Source organism: Augochlora pura, chromosome 10, assembly GCF_028453695.1.
Source record: "Augochlora pura isolate Apur16 chromosome 10, APUR_v2.2.1, whole genome shotgun sequence".
NCBI classification, from domain to species: domain Eukaryota; kingdom Metazoa; phylum Arthropoda; class Insecta; order Hymenoptera; family Halictidae; genus Augochlora; species Augochlora pura.
In genome coordinates, this window is record NC_135781.1 from 27,458,497 (window position 1) to 27,474,889 (window position 16,393).

The following is a 16,393-nucleotide window of genomic DNA, read 5'->3' on the forward strand; positions in this document are numbered from 1 at the left end:
GAGCAGCTCGGAGGGATCGATCGACAATTGAAACCGTGGCTTCGGAGGCGCGCCGTAGGTGTATCCGACGTCACTGATCGCGGCCGGCGTTGGTCCTGACGAGGCTCGAACGGAGCAGCGCATCCTCGCGACGATAGACAGACGCAGGCACCTCGGCGAGAGGCGGCTGGCCGTCGTCGAAGTTGCCCGTCCGACGACGACCGTGTCCTCGGCGAGCCGCGAGTCACCCAGCAGAACAGTCCACCAGCCGAGGGATGCTTTCCGCGGAATCAATACGCGACCCCACCACCCCCTGTCGCTGGAAACGTGGCAGCGAACCACCCTTGAAAGCCTGGCTTCCCGAGCAACCCTCCCTGCCGCCTCTGCTTCTGCCTCTGCCAGCTTGCCAGCCTGCTTCGCCAGCCCGCTTTGCCAGCCTGCCTGCCTAACTGCTTGCCTAGCTGCCTGCCTGCCTGGCTGCTTGTCTGCCTGTCTGCCTGTCTGCCTGCCTGCCTACTTGCCTACCACCTTCCTCGCGAGTTGCCCCGACGACCACCAAGACCGATTGCCACGCATGCGTCCCTCGACGGAGCCGCGATAGGGGGTTCGTAAGGGTTGGTCGACTGTGCTACCGTCACGCCGCGCATCGTCACCACTTTTTCGGTCTACTCCTCTCTCTCTCTCTCCCTCTCTCTCTCACGCTCACTCTCTTTTAGCCTGCCAGCCATTCCTCCACTCGCTCGAGGAGGGATGTGCTTGCTTGCACCCTTGTGCGCCCGATCGAAATCGAATTCTAGCTCGGTCAGCTGATCGCCGAATCGCCGATATTCGACGCCCCGGAGGCTCGTCGGCAGGAATGGCACCGAGGCCAGGAATTTTTGGAAATTGCTACGAGGCTCTGAGTCTTGCAACACGACATCGAATAGGGACGGAAATTATACGCGGTACAGAAAAGCTGTTTGGAGTTCGGCCTGCGAAAGGTTGCGCTGCTGATATGAATTACTGTTGGAAGACACCGTCGATTTTCTCAACCCCTTGCCGTACTTGGACGAAGATTTCTAACAATAACCTGTGAAGTATATACTTAAATGTTATTCCGTACTTCTAAGTCGGGATAAAGTTCCGCTTTCTCAGAGACAATATTTAATCGTTGAAGTAAGTGTCGGAACACGATAAATATAAATTATCTTCTTTGAAGAAGTGATTACAATCGAAAAAGTTCTAATCATTGTAACCGTGGAGATAATGGTGTGGCAAGGGGTTAAGGTTATGTATTAGTCTACTGTAGCGGAAAACGTCGATTTATTTTTTTATTCTGTATTATTCCTGTGGCACGCGTTCTTTGAAATATGTTTGCGAAGGAATTTTTACCGAATTCGCCAAAATAATGAAGCCATAAATGTTTGAGATGCGCAAGCTAACGGGGCCGATTACTGTAGAATAGCCAATTGCTGCGACTTTGGTTCGTTTTCGGGGATAATTAACTTCATATTTGTTGAATGAGACGTGTCAAATTTTTTTAATTAAAAACAAACAGAATAAAAAAATATATATATAAAGATTCAATGTGTCTTATTCCCTAATGCGAGGTTAATTGTACCAAAAACGAACCGAAGTCACTGCAATTGATCATCCCAAAGTAATCGACTCCATTACACTAAACACGCTCCAAAAACGAGAAAAGAAAGTCAAAAATCTAATTTTGATACCGACGATAGCTACGAAAGTACATTCGAACATGCCTCCTTATCTTTTTATTTTCGATTAGCGGAATTGTTAAGATCATATCAGTCGGAAAGAGACTGTTTTGTAAAAGTACTTCGATCAAAGAGTCTCAACTACACGAATTTTAAATATTCTCGCTTCATCGAAATATATGGACGACAATTAAATCCCATCAATCTACGCGTAGTTTCTCTCTGAATTTATTTTATCTTGTAGACCATGCAACTTCTCAATGAAAGACTGTTCGATACAGTAGAACTTGGATTATCCGAATTTAAGAAATAGTAGTCAATTTCTTGTTATTTTCGATAACTTATCGACACTGTAGTACAAAATGCCGATTCATCGTTTCTACCTGGAATAATCACAAATCTAAATAATAAAGCTCGAGGAAAATCCGGCTCAATTAATCGAGGTTCTACTGTGGAACGAACACTGTGTTTGTTACTCGAAGACGTGGTCGCTTTCGAGATTACAAGAGCGATTGCGCAGCGACGCCAGTCGACTGACTAGAAACCGAGAATCTAGGAATGCGTGGACGAATAATTAAGGGTCTCCTACCGAGATCTAGTTGCCGACGCCTACACCAGAGAGATACCTCTTCTCTCGGCAGAGGTATAGAAACGGATCGGGTGCCCGAACCGGATCGCGGAGGAGGCGGCGTCCCGCGATCATTACAGAGAGACACGCACTCGCACGCGTGGCACACGGAAACGCGTCGGCGACGCACTCGACTACCCTCGGGAGGGTGGAAGCGCATCGTTTCACGGTTTCGAAGTTCAGCCGTGCACCGACCTCAGGAAAGACAAAGGACATCGCGGGATACTCGAGCTCCGTCCCCCCCAGCTCCGCCCGAACAGCCAGGGAGGAGCATCGATCTCCCTTCGCTCTCCTTCTGTGTCGCCACTTTCTTCCAGCGAGGACGAAATTCTCGCTCGAAAAATAACGCGAGGATGTAGCTAATCCGACGTGCAATATCTACCTCCTTTTCGTTTAGACTGGCCTTCCGCGTGATGTTTGAGCTCGGCTTTACGTTGGAGACGACAATGTTTTGCTGCTGCTGCTGCTGCTGCTGTTGTTGTAGTAGTAGTTGTTGTTGCTGTTGCTGCTGTTGCCGGTGGTCTTTCTTGGTGATCGGGCCACCCCGCGTATGGTGGGTCCTGTTGTGAGCCCGCAACGACATCTCTGCTTCCTGTCCGCGGCGGGTATCAGAGGCGGTTCTAGACAGTTTCGTAGTGGCCTTTTTCGCCGTGATCCCCGCGTTTCCGGTCGAGTTCCTCGTCGCGTCGCCTCGTTGCAACGGCGTCGCCCTTTTCGGTGGAAGTTACCGTCAACACCTCTGTTCTACCTTCGTTCTCAGGGTCGCGTCGCTATTTCTCGTAAAATCTTTGCTCGCGACGATTGCCAAAGGTCAAGGGAACTCTACGACCAAGTTTCTACAGCGGCGAAAATCCCGGAGAAAAGTGTGGACGGGGTGCTTGGCGAACCGAGAAAAGGGATGTTGTGTAATTTCTTGAAACGATGCGAGGGCAATTTGCAATTTTCGTTTAAACATGGCGAACGAAACTAGGCAGACTTCTCGGTGTTCATTGTTTTTTAGAGGACCAAATGATTGCGTATCGAGGACTCAACCTTCAAGTTGCGATCACTGTGCCAACACTAAACTCGCTAAGCTCCGCGGGTAGCTAACTCATATTGTTATTTAACGAAGAAAACACTATCTATTCAGACGTTTCACTGTTTTTATTAAAATCTTCTGATTCTACTAAACAATTTTTTCTATGAAAAAGTCTTTCTTGTTTTAATATTATAAAAAACGAAAAATGTGAAACCGGTCATTTTGACTTGCTCGGCAGGTTTAACATTGCTAGTGGTAACGTGGCGATAAATAGACTCTGTATCAATAATGTAGTTTGTTGTTAAATTGCCTCTGTATCAATAACGGTGATTCGATGTTAAATAGACTCCCTATCAATGATGATGACTTGACGGTAAACTGTCTCCATATCAATAGCGATACTGCCACTAGCGATGCGGAGTGAAATTAACGTCAAGTCACTATTAATTGATATATGTCTATGTGTCTTCCAGTCGCAACTATTGTAGCGATACGGAGTCAATTTCTCTGGTGCATGGGAGTCCATTTGACGTACGCTACTGCTACCACGGCGCGGTTAAATTACGAAAAATGAACGGTAAATATCGTTAGGTGCATGGTGAAATAATATGCTTGCGACTACTAGAATAAAACGTACAGTTCTGATGTCGTCAATACGCTGTCAATCGTCCTCAGAGAGTTAAGAATATCGGCCCACAGATTACATACTCGAGTTAGGATGGAGAACTATTACAGCTATCGATGCACGTGGCCTCTTCTTCTATCATTCGCTACACCAGCGTACAAAATTGCTTCGAATCATGCTACAGTAACATCAAGCATTCCGTCAGAGGTTAAACATTGTACGCGTAGAGAAGTCTGCGAAGTTCTGCAAAGATTTGTTAGATAATTTGTTAAAACAGAAAACAAGCGGGAAAGGGACGTTCTCTATGAAAAGAAAAGAAAGAAAGAAAGAAAGAAAAAGATTTGCAAACCGATCTAAGAATCGGGGGGGATCGTTCTCCGAATGGACGGTCTGTCTGAACGCGAACGAATGGAAATTTACCGCTCGGCCTCGTCGTCGGTCACGTTACGAAGCAGATCCTCGTGTTCCCTGTAACGCATCTGAACTTCCGGTTCGAGGTCCGAGCTGGCTACCAGCTGACGCGCTCTGGCCGCCAGCGTGTTCTTCTCGATGGCCTTGACCTGCCGCTCCAATCTCTGAAGCATTTCTGTGCAGTCCTCGACCGCCGAGTTATCCTTCTGTTGCTTCAGGATCGAGCCGAGGCTGACAGGTGGATTCGCATCGTCCTCGACCTCGACGATCGGTTGCACGATTTTCGAGTCCTTGAACGCCATCAGCTTCTCCTCGAGGTCAGGATACAGAGTCAAGCCGACCGGAGCTTTCCCGGTCTCGATCCGGACGGCTCCGACGGAAGCTCGTTTCTCGTCCACGGTTTTCGACCGAGGACTCTGCAGGCCCTTCTTCTCGATAACCTTGAGCCCCCTGTCACCCTCCACCAGCTCCCACTGCTTCAGGTTCTCCAGGGGCGGCGCGTGGAGCGGCTTGACCCGTCCGGGAGACTTGGGTTTATCGGCGTCCTTGGTCTGGTTGGACGACCGCTGGCCATCCGGGTCAATCGTCGCCGAGCCTTTGCGGTTCTGGGGCAGTCGTAACGAGCCTCTGCCCGGCTGCGTCCTGATGAACGGGCTATCCCGGCCGTCCATCGCCTCTCGGGACCGAGTCCTTCAAAAGGTTGGAAAGCAAGCAGCGGGGGGGGACCTCGGATCCTTCAGTAGTCCTGGCGATCCTTCACCATGGATTCGGCGGCCGTGCGAGTATCTGTCTCTCTCTCTTTCTCTCTCACTCTTTCCTGTCTATCTCTGTCTCTGTCGGCAAAAGCATGCGTCCTCGTTAAGGATCCTCCACTCACCGACCTCGCCGGACTTCGCGCGATCCTCTCTCCGAGGGTCAAACGACTACCACTCCGAGCACAATCACATTTACCCGTAACCCCGTGAACGGGACACGACTCCGGCGACCGATCCTCGCCGATGCGACTCCCCTAGCCAGTGTAACATAGAAAGATCGATAGAAGCAGAGCAAGCACGTACACACGTAGAACGTCAGGCACAGTCAGTCCGATACGACGGGCACAGGCGAGAAGAGATAAAAAGCTTCTCGATCGCGCCACGATCGCCCGCGCAGTACCGGATCGCTGATCCCGATGGATGGCGATGAGGATGAACCGGGTGGTGTGATGATCGTTAGCTCGCACCGACACAGCGAACACGCGGCCGGCGAACAAGTATTTTCGAGAACGCGCTCATCGTAACGACGAGGAAACGGAGAAACGTGCAACGATGTGGCGATGCGATCGCGCGCGCGACGGAGCCGAGCGCAGAGATAAAGACGTGCGCGAGTCGCGGAGTGCGCACGCGCGCGAGCTTATCGAGGCGTTGGTCCCTCGAGCGGAGGATCGAGAGCCGCTCGATCGCGCTCGATCGCACTCGATCGCGTCCGACTTGCGGTTTCACGCGGGACACACGGCGGGCCTCCGGGCCGCTTCGACTGCTTGAAACGCCGCGCGCCGCCACGGAACCGACCAGTCGACCGAGCAGAGTCGAACGCTTCGAGCGGATCCACGGGTTCTGGATCACCGGCGGGGAACCCACGAGGAAATATCCGAACGAGCCACGTCGACCAGCAGGAAGCGAACCGGGCGGGACGAGCAGCGAAAGCTCGAACTCGAGCTCGAGCGCGAACGACTGGCCACGAACAACTGCGGGTCCATTTCCCTCGAGCCGATAAGCCCGCGACCGGCCAACTCGACTTCGTCAGCCCGCGTTATCAGTTGATGCAGATAAGCGATACCGTGTCTACCTAACGCGCGCGGCCGGATTCCGGCGATCGCGACGACGCTCCTGCTAACTGCTGCCCGTGCCGTCCCGCTCCGCCCTCCCCCCGCGCCCCTACCCGTTGCCTTTCGACCAACAAGCCTCGAGGAAATTTTCCTCGAACGTATATGCGTAGGAACTTACACGACCAGGTACTTTAACGTCGAAACACCTTCCATAGAAATTAATTACGAATCGAGGAAGATCAGAGATATGGAAATTTTACAAAATCGATTGCTTCTTCCTTCGGTTTTTATTTTCTATCCTATTTCGAGGGTGTGTCAAAAAAGTTTGTGCGGTGGAAAGGAAATTTCAAGATTCGAAAAATTACCAAAGTTATAGAATTTCAAGTGTGGCAGGTGCCGCACGGGTTCCTTTCATCGCGTGAATTTTGGAACGCGGTTTTCCCGGAACATTACTTTTCGAACTGGTTAAGTGAATTTTGTTTCAGTCGCGTGCTCATTTTCTAAGAAACTAGTTGACGCGTATGCCGCTATTTCAGACAGTCGTGTAATTCCTTGCGTGTACTTGTTGATACGAACGTTTTAACCAACGCGGTGCTCGTCGCGAAAACGCTAGCCCCCGGCGGAAAATATGCAGCCGTCGAACGAAACTGTCGTAATTTTCCATTGGTCGAGAAGCGCGATTACGAGACTGCGGATTTTATGTATTTATGGCAAAAATGGATAGAAGAATTCAACGTTGTTACATTATTTTCAACTTCTTACGATTATAGGACGAGGAGACGCATTTTTATCTAATTTATGTTCCGGAAAATTAACTTGGACAGCTTTTATTTTGCATACAGCACCGCAGTCTAGAGATTACGCTTTTATGACTGAAAAATGGTGTACGGTTGAAAAGTGTACGAGTCGTGCAGAGCTGTTGCAGCGGCGTGTCAATATGCAAAATGGATTGGTCGCGGGTGATAAAAATGCACGAAAAGTGAAAATTTCAGTTAATATGCGAAAGTTAACAGTTTCATTCGAGCCGTGATTGCGATGAAACCGTGGATACGAGCGCTGCGAGAATTATTCGTGGGAGGATTTCAAATAGTAAATCGCGTTATGCGCTTGTTAACACTAGAACCACCAGACAAAATGACCCATTTCAAAACTTTTCGCTCGCGCAATTGCTGAAATTGCGAGACACCGATCAAATTTGTTCGCGGAATGAACGGCGATTCCCGTCGATTTTACGACACCGCGACGCCAATTACCCCGATTGCTCGGCATTTCTAGTGTTAAATAGATAAATGCACCGGCGATGTATTAACGAAACGGCGAATGTCATCTCGTTAGCAGCGGGTATGAAACGACGTGCCGTATACGGGTAGCTGAACGTTTTGAAAGATTGTTAAGCAGCGTGACACAGTGTTAATGCCGTGAACAAAGACGATGATTGCAACAGAGATTGCCGGAATATTCCTTCTCTATATCAATATTTCGATTGCGAGTTAGACTCATTATCGTTGTATCCGCTTTGCTTCTATTGGCCGGTTAACCTCGGAAGACGATTCGACGCGTCGCTACCAATCGAATAATCCCTTTCGTACGCGCTTTATTTGCCAATTATTGATATTACAAGAATGTTTTTAAGAGACTTGGTGCAACGATGTTTAAGCACGTTTTCTAACAAAGATTGCACGATATCTAAATAAATCCAATCGTGACGACTTTCTTTTTTTGGGTAAATCATTCCAGTTGCGTTTAACACTAGAACTACTGATCCATAAAGGTGACTAATATATATTGTTTCATTATAATTACAAGATTGGATTTACTTAAACTTCCTATTATTTGTATTAGAATATAAACTTCGATAATCCGTAGAAAAATATCTGCTAAAAATATTTTCATATTGTCATGGAATTTGTCGAAGAAGAGATCGAGAATGCTTGATTGATTTATTGCCAAGTGTCGGCCCTGTTACGAATACATGGAGATCTACGATCGACTCGTAGTCGAACCTTGTCGGAAGACCATGATAATGAAACAGTTTGCTAGGAGACCTCTAAGCAGAGGATCAGTTTTATTAACCACTGCATCGAGACGAGAGATAGGCGGCTCTATAAAAATAGCGCCGAAGATTGCGAAGGCAATAAACAACGAGGCGAATCATGAGCTCGACGACGGGGATTACGATGCGGATCGGGATTCGCTCCGTTCGTTCGTTTATCGAAATCGTTGGAACCCGACAGACGGCTTTGTACACGCTCGAGGAAATCTGGCTGTGGCCAGTTTCTCGTCTTTCCCCCGAGAACAAACCGGAAAGCGTTAACCGTGAAAAGGAACCAAGGTGCGGCTAGTTGTGAGCGGATCAAACGAGATTACACGTTAATCCTTTACGCAAACGGGTCGAGGAGCATGCTCGACTATGTATTCTTTATCGTTCTTGGAACATTTTCCTCTTGCGCGGTTCGCCGTGATCGATAAATCGAACCACTAGGTCGTAGCACAAATACGTTCGGTTCTCAATATTTCATCATAAAGTCGCTTCTACGTTGTTCAAAACAACGAGCGATCTCGCGTTAACGCTTTCGCTGCCGTTCGCCCATTTCTAGGCGACACAGAGTTATTTGAAATGAATTTTTACGTCGACTTATCGCGTCTACGTAATTTTATTCGGATCCGCGAAACGTGGGAATGTCGGAAAAATAACTCACGGCTAGACAGCGGATTTTTACTGCATTTATGAGAACGATTAATAAACCAAGAAAGTATTCAAGGAATTTCAGAAGATCTCAAGTCTCGGTTGTTAAAGGGAGAAAGAAATTTCTATTCGGGTCGTGCTCGCTGCGATCGACGAAAATCATATTTATTTTGCATAAATATTTGTTTTACAAGAACAAACACTTTTATCGTCGATTCCAAACATCGGAAGCCAATCAGAAAATTCATTGTTCCTAGGATCATTGCAGCAAGTTGAGAATAGAACGATACAGCAATTTTTAAACACTTTCAATCTGCTTACTGTTTTAAGCCGCACCTTCTCGATTTCGTCGCAAACGCAGAAAATCCGCGGTCCGGTGCTCGCGGCGGAATTTATCCGCGCTACGATCCGATACGTGTTCGAAGAAGGAAGACACTCGGCACAAAGTTCGGAAAACAATTCATCTCGAGGCACGAGGCTGACGAAATATCGGTATCGGGGAACTCGTCGATCGCCAAACGGACCGTGAATGCCAGAAGGTCATTGCACGAGGCTGGAATCGTTTGTCGAACCATGAACGGTCCGATGACTCGCGCGCCCGGGAATTAGCCGAGCCGCGCGCACAGAGCGACACGTATGCCTCCTTCGGAAATTAGTTTCGGCGCTTTACGAATAACAATCTTTACGAGCGTGCCGTAATCGGCGATAGGATAAGATAGCCCGTTATCGGGGTGTGTACGCGTGTTTGCCGTGTACGCGTTCCCCGTTCCGTCGCGCTGCGCTCCATTTCTTCGAGACTTCGGCCGAGAGAGCGCCGATCGGGGACGCGCGAAAACTTGCTCCGAACGACTCGGTTCGCTATCGACGAATGGAAATCGCGAGAGCCGCGTGTGTCGAGCTTGCAAATCGCGCGTGTGCTCGCGAAGGACGGGCGCAGGAAAAATAAATTTACGCCGTTCCGAACGATTAGGTTGGCGCGATCGGCAACCGGTTCGTCGATTTTCTAACTGGTCCTAATTCCGTGGCTACAAGGAAGAACAACGCAAGTGACAATTTCAAACAATTTATGGTATTATATAACTGAATATTTTCGTTATTGAATATAATTGAATATTGAATATAATAAAATATTAAATACATTAACCTTTTAGATACTACGCGCCACTACAGTGGCTTTCGCTAATGGCTCGTGCTTTACTCAATTGTTTTATTATTTATTAAAGCAAACAATTAAAGTGAAAGTGTGTGTATATACAATATATTAAGAAAAGAATATACGTTATTAGTACTATATATAGATATCCGGAAAAAATATATATTAAGAGAAAATCGTAATTTAGTTACTAAAAACTTTATTTGCGCAAAATCCTGCCGTACCTAAAGGGTTAAAATAGTCAATATAATTGAATACTGAGTATAACTAAATATGATAATATATAATTTTTATAGTATGCAGGATTTACATAATTATCAAAAAAAAAAACATCATGCAAACGAAAACTGTATAGACATTTCACGCCAATACAATATTTCAAAATTGTTTCAAAATATTAGCTATGTCGCGTTTGATCCAATTATTTTCATCATAAATGGATCAAATCCGCCGTCTAGTGATCAGAACTTCAAGCCACAATATCTCGGAAGTGAAATCACATGACTCGCAGCGTTCTTCCTTGCAGCCACAGAATTGTCCTAATTGTTCTAATTGTCCTAATAAATTCGATCGGTGGACTGCGGATGTTTACTCGTTTGGCAAGAGAAACATGATTTCAACTGATCTCCGTTTCGCTCGGCCTCTCAATTGGGTCGATGATGTGCACGCTACTTTTTCGAAGAGAAAGTGCGATTTTCAACGATTTTTCTTTCGTTTAACTGTTCCATCGTCGACTCGAGTCGCAGAACAAACACAGAACGATCGAGGACGTCTCTGGAGAAATGACCCGTGGAGCAGAAACGACGAGATTCGTAAATCTGATCGGAAGTTTTAGTTCCGTCAACATTTGGCTGCCTCTAAATCGTTAACTAAGTGGGTGCTAATAAACGTTGTTGTTCTCGAGTAAAGTTTAACTTTGAAATTTATATTTTTAGACACGCGGCAGTTCATTAAAAATGATTTGCCGAAAAGAGGCCCGGAGACCTATGGACTCCCTTTTTTTACGGAAATGTCCTCAATTCGTGGTTTCGGTAAATCTTCTCGGAAGATCCGAGGAGAGTTTCTGATCGATGCGTGACAAATTCAATTTCCGGGATGATGTAGACCCCGATCTGTTTTATGTTCCATGCGTTTTTCTTATCTTCGTGTTACTTTTTCACGTGCCGCCTTAACGTCCGTCCTCCAGTGTCGCGTTACATCACGATATAATTGTGATGCTTGTTTCTCGGTCCGTGTTCCGAGGTACATAGGTAGATTGGATCTAATCTATAGTTTGCCGTTAATTAATACTAACTCTGGCGAGTCCGAAGTGTATCGCGAAGCTAGCTGTCAGACCCCTTCGAAATAATTTGTAGCCACGGGCGGAAGGACAACCGTGGCTCTAACTTTATTCGAAACAGAGTGAACTCCGTTCTGGAAATTTATGCGACCGCTAAAGAAGACGTTGAAACGTAGATAGTATCTACACGCACACTAATCGTGTCATCTAGTCGTAATTAGCCGGAACAAGAAACGTGGCAATACCGAGTCACGTGTAGAACCTATTGTCTTAATGTATTTCCTTCTGCTCGAGCAGGCCGCGGTATAAACACGTACAATGCTGCCGACAAGAGCGAAATTATATATAGTCCAGAACTGCAAAGTGGGTTCATTCGTGGTCAAATTATAAGAGAAACGAAAGATAGAAACGAGTTTATAAAGAAACCAGGCGAACGTCTGGCCAGGAAACGAGCCATTCGAACGGAAAATAAATAATCTTGCCAAGAGCAGAAGACAGTGAACTCGGTATCCCCGTTTTCTCGAGGCCTCTTCAACGAAATTGACGACGGCCTCGTAAAAATCCGCAGCCCAGCGACCAACGAGAACGTCGTTATTCCAAAGAATCCACGGTTGCGTGACAATTTGCCCTACGCGAGCGATGGTCTCGGCGGAATAGCAGCGTTTTCAAGATCCTCCAGCGAGGAGCACGCAGGTAAGTAAGTACATGGTATCCGTTCACGTTCGATTTCCACGTCGCGGCGGACCGGCGCTCCTTTCTCTCACAGTTGTTGCACTTTTGAAGCGGGTACACGCGGCACGCGAGCCGGGTCGGCTCGAGGCACTCGAGCCTCGCTCTCGAAGAGGAGAAATAAGTGCGCCGCGAGTCGGTGCAGAGCAAGGAAGAGCAAGAATTGGAATACGGAGCGAGCCGAGCCGAGGCGAAGCGAGGCGCATCGCCACTGAACCGACCCGCGCGCGTCCTGCTGTCTGCCCGGTCCGGCCTTGCCGATCGCGAGGAGCCCGCATCCGGTCCGCACCGCGAACCGTGACGGAGCCCCGACAATGCTTGCCGGTCGACGATCGCACTCGCCGAACGACCTGCGAGCCGCGAACACGGCCAGCCAACAGCGAGCAACTGCGAGAGCCCGCGACCGGCGAAAGCCGCGCGTCCCGTGACTCATCGGTACCGTGGATCGAGCCAACTAGCCGGCGAAGCCGTCTCTCTCTCTCTCTCTCTCTCTCGTCGCGTCTCGCCGCGATCAGCCTCGAGAGCCTATCGCAACGCGGGCTCAAAGTGCAAGTGCCGATAGCAGGTCTGTACAAGGTGGCTGCAGAACCCGCGACGAAATCTACGAACCACGCCGTGCGATTCGAAATCAAACGAAAATTCTTCTCTCCCAAGAAAGAAATAAACAACAACTTCAATAATTTAACACTAAACCTACCGATCATTGAAGACGTCTCACATATGTGTTCAAAGTTCCTTTTATCGATGTAACAGAAATGCAATAACTTTGGTAAAAAAAAACGTTCGTCGTTTTCATATTTCGTCTGAACAAGGAACTAATTAACGCGCTAAACGCCATATCAATCGTCGGTAACCGACGATATACGATATCAAAAATTTCAGTCTCCCGTTCCTAATTTTAAATAATTTGGACATCATAAAAGCGTGTACCTAAACATTAGCTGTTACCAAAAGAAATTTTAACGTGTCTTATTAACCTTTATTACTCTAGCTGGCAGCAAATGCTGACCAAGCCGGCGTTCTACAAAATTCTCGAAGCGACAAGAGTTAAAACTCGGTAATCGCGAGTCTCAGAAAATGTTGTAACGAGAGCTAAACGACAGAAAGGAAGAGAAAACAAGCTCGGCGCTTAACGTGTTAACTCGATTTAAATAAAGAAAATCGTAACACTCGTTATCCGCTAAATACGGCGTTAATTGCTCTTGAAAATAAACGAAGTGCTTTCCTTCCTATCCTAGTCGAATGAAAATCGGCACATTTTTTCCCTCTCTTAGATCGCGGATGTTTGCGAGACCCGGGAAAGTGCCGAGATTAGATCGCAGGACTCGGCGTGCGCTTGTTGAGACAGTTGGGAGAAGCGATAGGGTTGAAAGGGTGGCGGCGCTGGAGGATTCAGCATAGGCGACGTTACTGAGAAGAGACCGTAGGAGGGGTGGGGAGCCAAGTGTGAGGCAAGTTGAGAGGAATCGGTGGCCGACGCGTTCGGAATCGTGAGATACTAACGCGAACGTTGTGTACAGAAGAGCTCGTGTTTGTTATTTCAATGAACCAGGGCATGTAATAAACGTAGGTAATCAGCGAAGAGTTTTTGGGGATCCACCCTCCTTTCTACAACGTCCCACAACTCGTCTTCACATATTTTGTACCCTATTGTGCTTTATAGGGATCGTCCAATCCAATCACACATTCTCTCGACGTCGTAGATTTCAAATGCAATTGTTCTCGACTCTTCGTCATAGACTAACGTACACGATAGCAATCTCGCTCCTCGCTCGTGTGTACATGCAGCATCGGACGGGGTTAACTGTTTGCACTCCGATGCCTCCGATACGATGACAATAAATCATGAATACTATAAGATGATCGTATAAAGTATACAAATAAAAACACAAGATCTTCCATCTATTAATTTCTATATCATTTGGCAGCACGGTAATGATTTTTATTTTAATACAACTTTTCGTATACTATAATAAAAGAGAATATACGACATAATATTGTATAAATGCATATAAATGATTTCTATATTGGTATATAAGAAAATGCTTCGGAGTGCAAAGGGTTAAGTGGATCCGATTGAAAGCCTCGAAACGGATTCGCCCGACAACAGCATTAACCGACTATGACATTGACCGTCAATAACAGTAGGCATATTCGTAAATACAACGACAAACATTGCCTCGGTTCGCGACGAGCTTCTGGCCTGGATTAGGTCCGAGACGTCGGACGAATCTCGGGTGTGGTGTCAGACACGAAGTCGACGGCAGGTGACGGACAAATTCGTGTCGATGATTTCAAGTGCGACGCGGACGAAGTAGCGCGTTCCAAGAAAAGAAAAGCCTGTGCATCAATCTGCGAAGCAAGGTGTTAAGCGCGATTCCTCTCCGAGTCGTACTCTCGTCGCTAAAGGCTTTCACATTCGAGAAAAGTGCAGGAAAGTTGTTAGTCACTCCGCAAACGCTTCTTCGAACGTATAGACGAATCGAGCCCGGGACACCGTGGCACGGTTAATTACGACACTTTCGCCGAGAAGGGAAACGGGGGGTAGATCGAATCTCGTGGGACACGTTCGGGGGACGGCCGGGACAGGGGGGGAGACAATGTTCTCATCACCTTTCGACGGATCCCGCGATCGTAACGCTCGCGGTCCTCCAACTTTCTGCCGGTTCTTGCAAAATACATGGCCCAGCCACGCTGCTGCTCCTCTCACGAGACGCGCGTCACTGGCTCCATCCGGCAGAGTGGACGACGTCGCGAGCTTGTAATTTGCTGCATTTCCCACGGGTAAGCGCGGTGGAAAGAACCGACGGCGGCCAACGGTAACGAGAACTGGTTCTCGTCTGCGGAACGTTTTCAAACGGAATGGAACACCGACGGCGGCGACGATATGGCGCGCACCTTTGGCCAGGTGCGTTCGGAGCGTACTGCGCGCCACGCGCTTAGAAAGCGTCTAACCTTCTGCGCGCGATGTATCGCCGCGCACAAGGCACACGCTTCGACGCCCACGTTTAACGCCGGATAAAAATGAAAGTCCGCGAAGCGAGCCGATCGGAGGGAACACGCTCCGGAGCGGAGTCGATACGGAGGGATCGCCCGCGGTTTACGCGTTTGCGCGGCTAAGGGCGGGATCCGGCTTGCCAACCTCGAGCGATCGATCCTGTTTCATTGTAAACAATTGCAGCGTGCGCGGTTATCCGAACCGGTACGGCAATTTCTCTGACATTGTCCGTCGGATTGTCAACGAAAATGGCCAACTTTTGGAAGAAGGGATGAGATTATTCGAACCTCGCACCTAGTATATCTCGTCTTGGAAAAGACAAGGAATATTGAATAAATTAAAAGCGACAGTTCAGATGAATTCCGAAAACTCGATACTATATTTTCTTACAAGGGAACGTTAACGGGACTATATACACAAGCTGGTACTTGCTAATTGGTAACCTGTTAGCTGCGTGCGACGTGTATACACCTCATAATGAAATAGCAATTTTATATCTTATAATAAATGTACTTTTCTTACGATTTATGTTAAAATGCTTATGGTAACATATTCGTAAATTTCACATGCTTTAAGATAATTCTAGAACAATGATTAAAAAAAAGCTACGCTGAGTGTGATCAATAAAACGCGTAACAAAATTTATCTTCAATATATATCGACGCAGCTAAGTGGTTAATAACTATAAAAGCGTATCGCAAATCTCGAATAATAGTACGTCCTTAAAAAAATGAAGAAAAGAAAATATGGGAAAATGCGTTAAAAATTGAGTATCTTAAAATTGTAGCTTTTCCAAAGAAGCACTTGTTTCATGAAAGGAGAATTGCTTTTAACGTCGGGACTTTTTGAAAAAATTGGGTAAACTGGCAAAGAGACAGGAGATGCACAATGCATCCAGGACGCGAGTTTCTTTGTTAAGAACATTGGAAAGTGTTAGGGAAGTCTCCGTTTTTGGCGCGACGCGTTCTCCATTGCCTGGCTCGCCTTGCTGCTCGGAAACCGGCTGGCCCGTAGGAACTGGCTCGTAAATTACCTTCAAGAACAAGCCGGAGGATACGCGGAAGATGTTGCACGGGTGGAGGAAAAATCGGGGATTGATAGGACGGCGGCCACCATCTTCTTTGCTATCCTTCGCTCTACCGGTTTGTGAAATTAATCGATGCCGAAACTACACCAGGCATCCTCCGATCGGATCGCGAAGACGATTCTGCCTGGATCCAGTTTGCTCGACACTCGGAAGGAAAATGTCAAGACGAACGATCGCTAATTTATTAACTTATGTACTCGCGGCAAATATTGCAGCAACGCTCGTTGAAATATTGAAACAAATGTCTTGTTGCTGCGATTTGTCGAGCTTCAACCGATAGGTATCAATCTGGCAAA

General features: G+C 47.4%; 1 protein-coding gene across 6 annotated transcripts in view; it reads right to left on the reverse strand.

The window, feature by feature from the left end:
• The window catches only part of LOC144475797 (serine/threonine-protein kinase MARK2-like), a 111,965-nt gene that overhangs the window by 59,739 nt on the left and 35,833 nt on the right, over positions 1-16,393 (reverse strand). For 5 of the 6 annotated variants that reach the window (XM_078192068.1, XM_078192070.1, XM_078192071.1 and 2 more), the window contains exons 2-3: positions 4,368-5,191; positions 2,687-3,014 (exon numbers count right to left, since the gene is read on the reverse strand). The exons of the other annotated variant lie outside the window; for it this stretch is intronic. In XM_078192068.1, coding sequence (XP_078048194.1) covers positions 2,687-3,014; positions 4,368-5,029 — 990 coding nt within the window. In that variant the 5' untranslated portion in view covers positions 5,030-5,191. The remainder of the gene's footprint in view (positions 1-2,686; positions 3,015-4,367; positions 5,192-16,393) is intronic. 6 annotated transcript variants of the gene reach the window in all.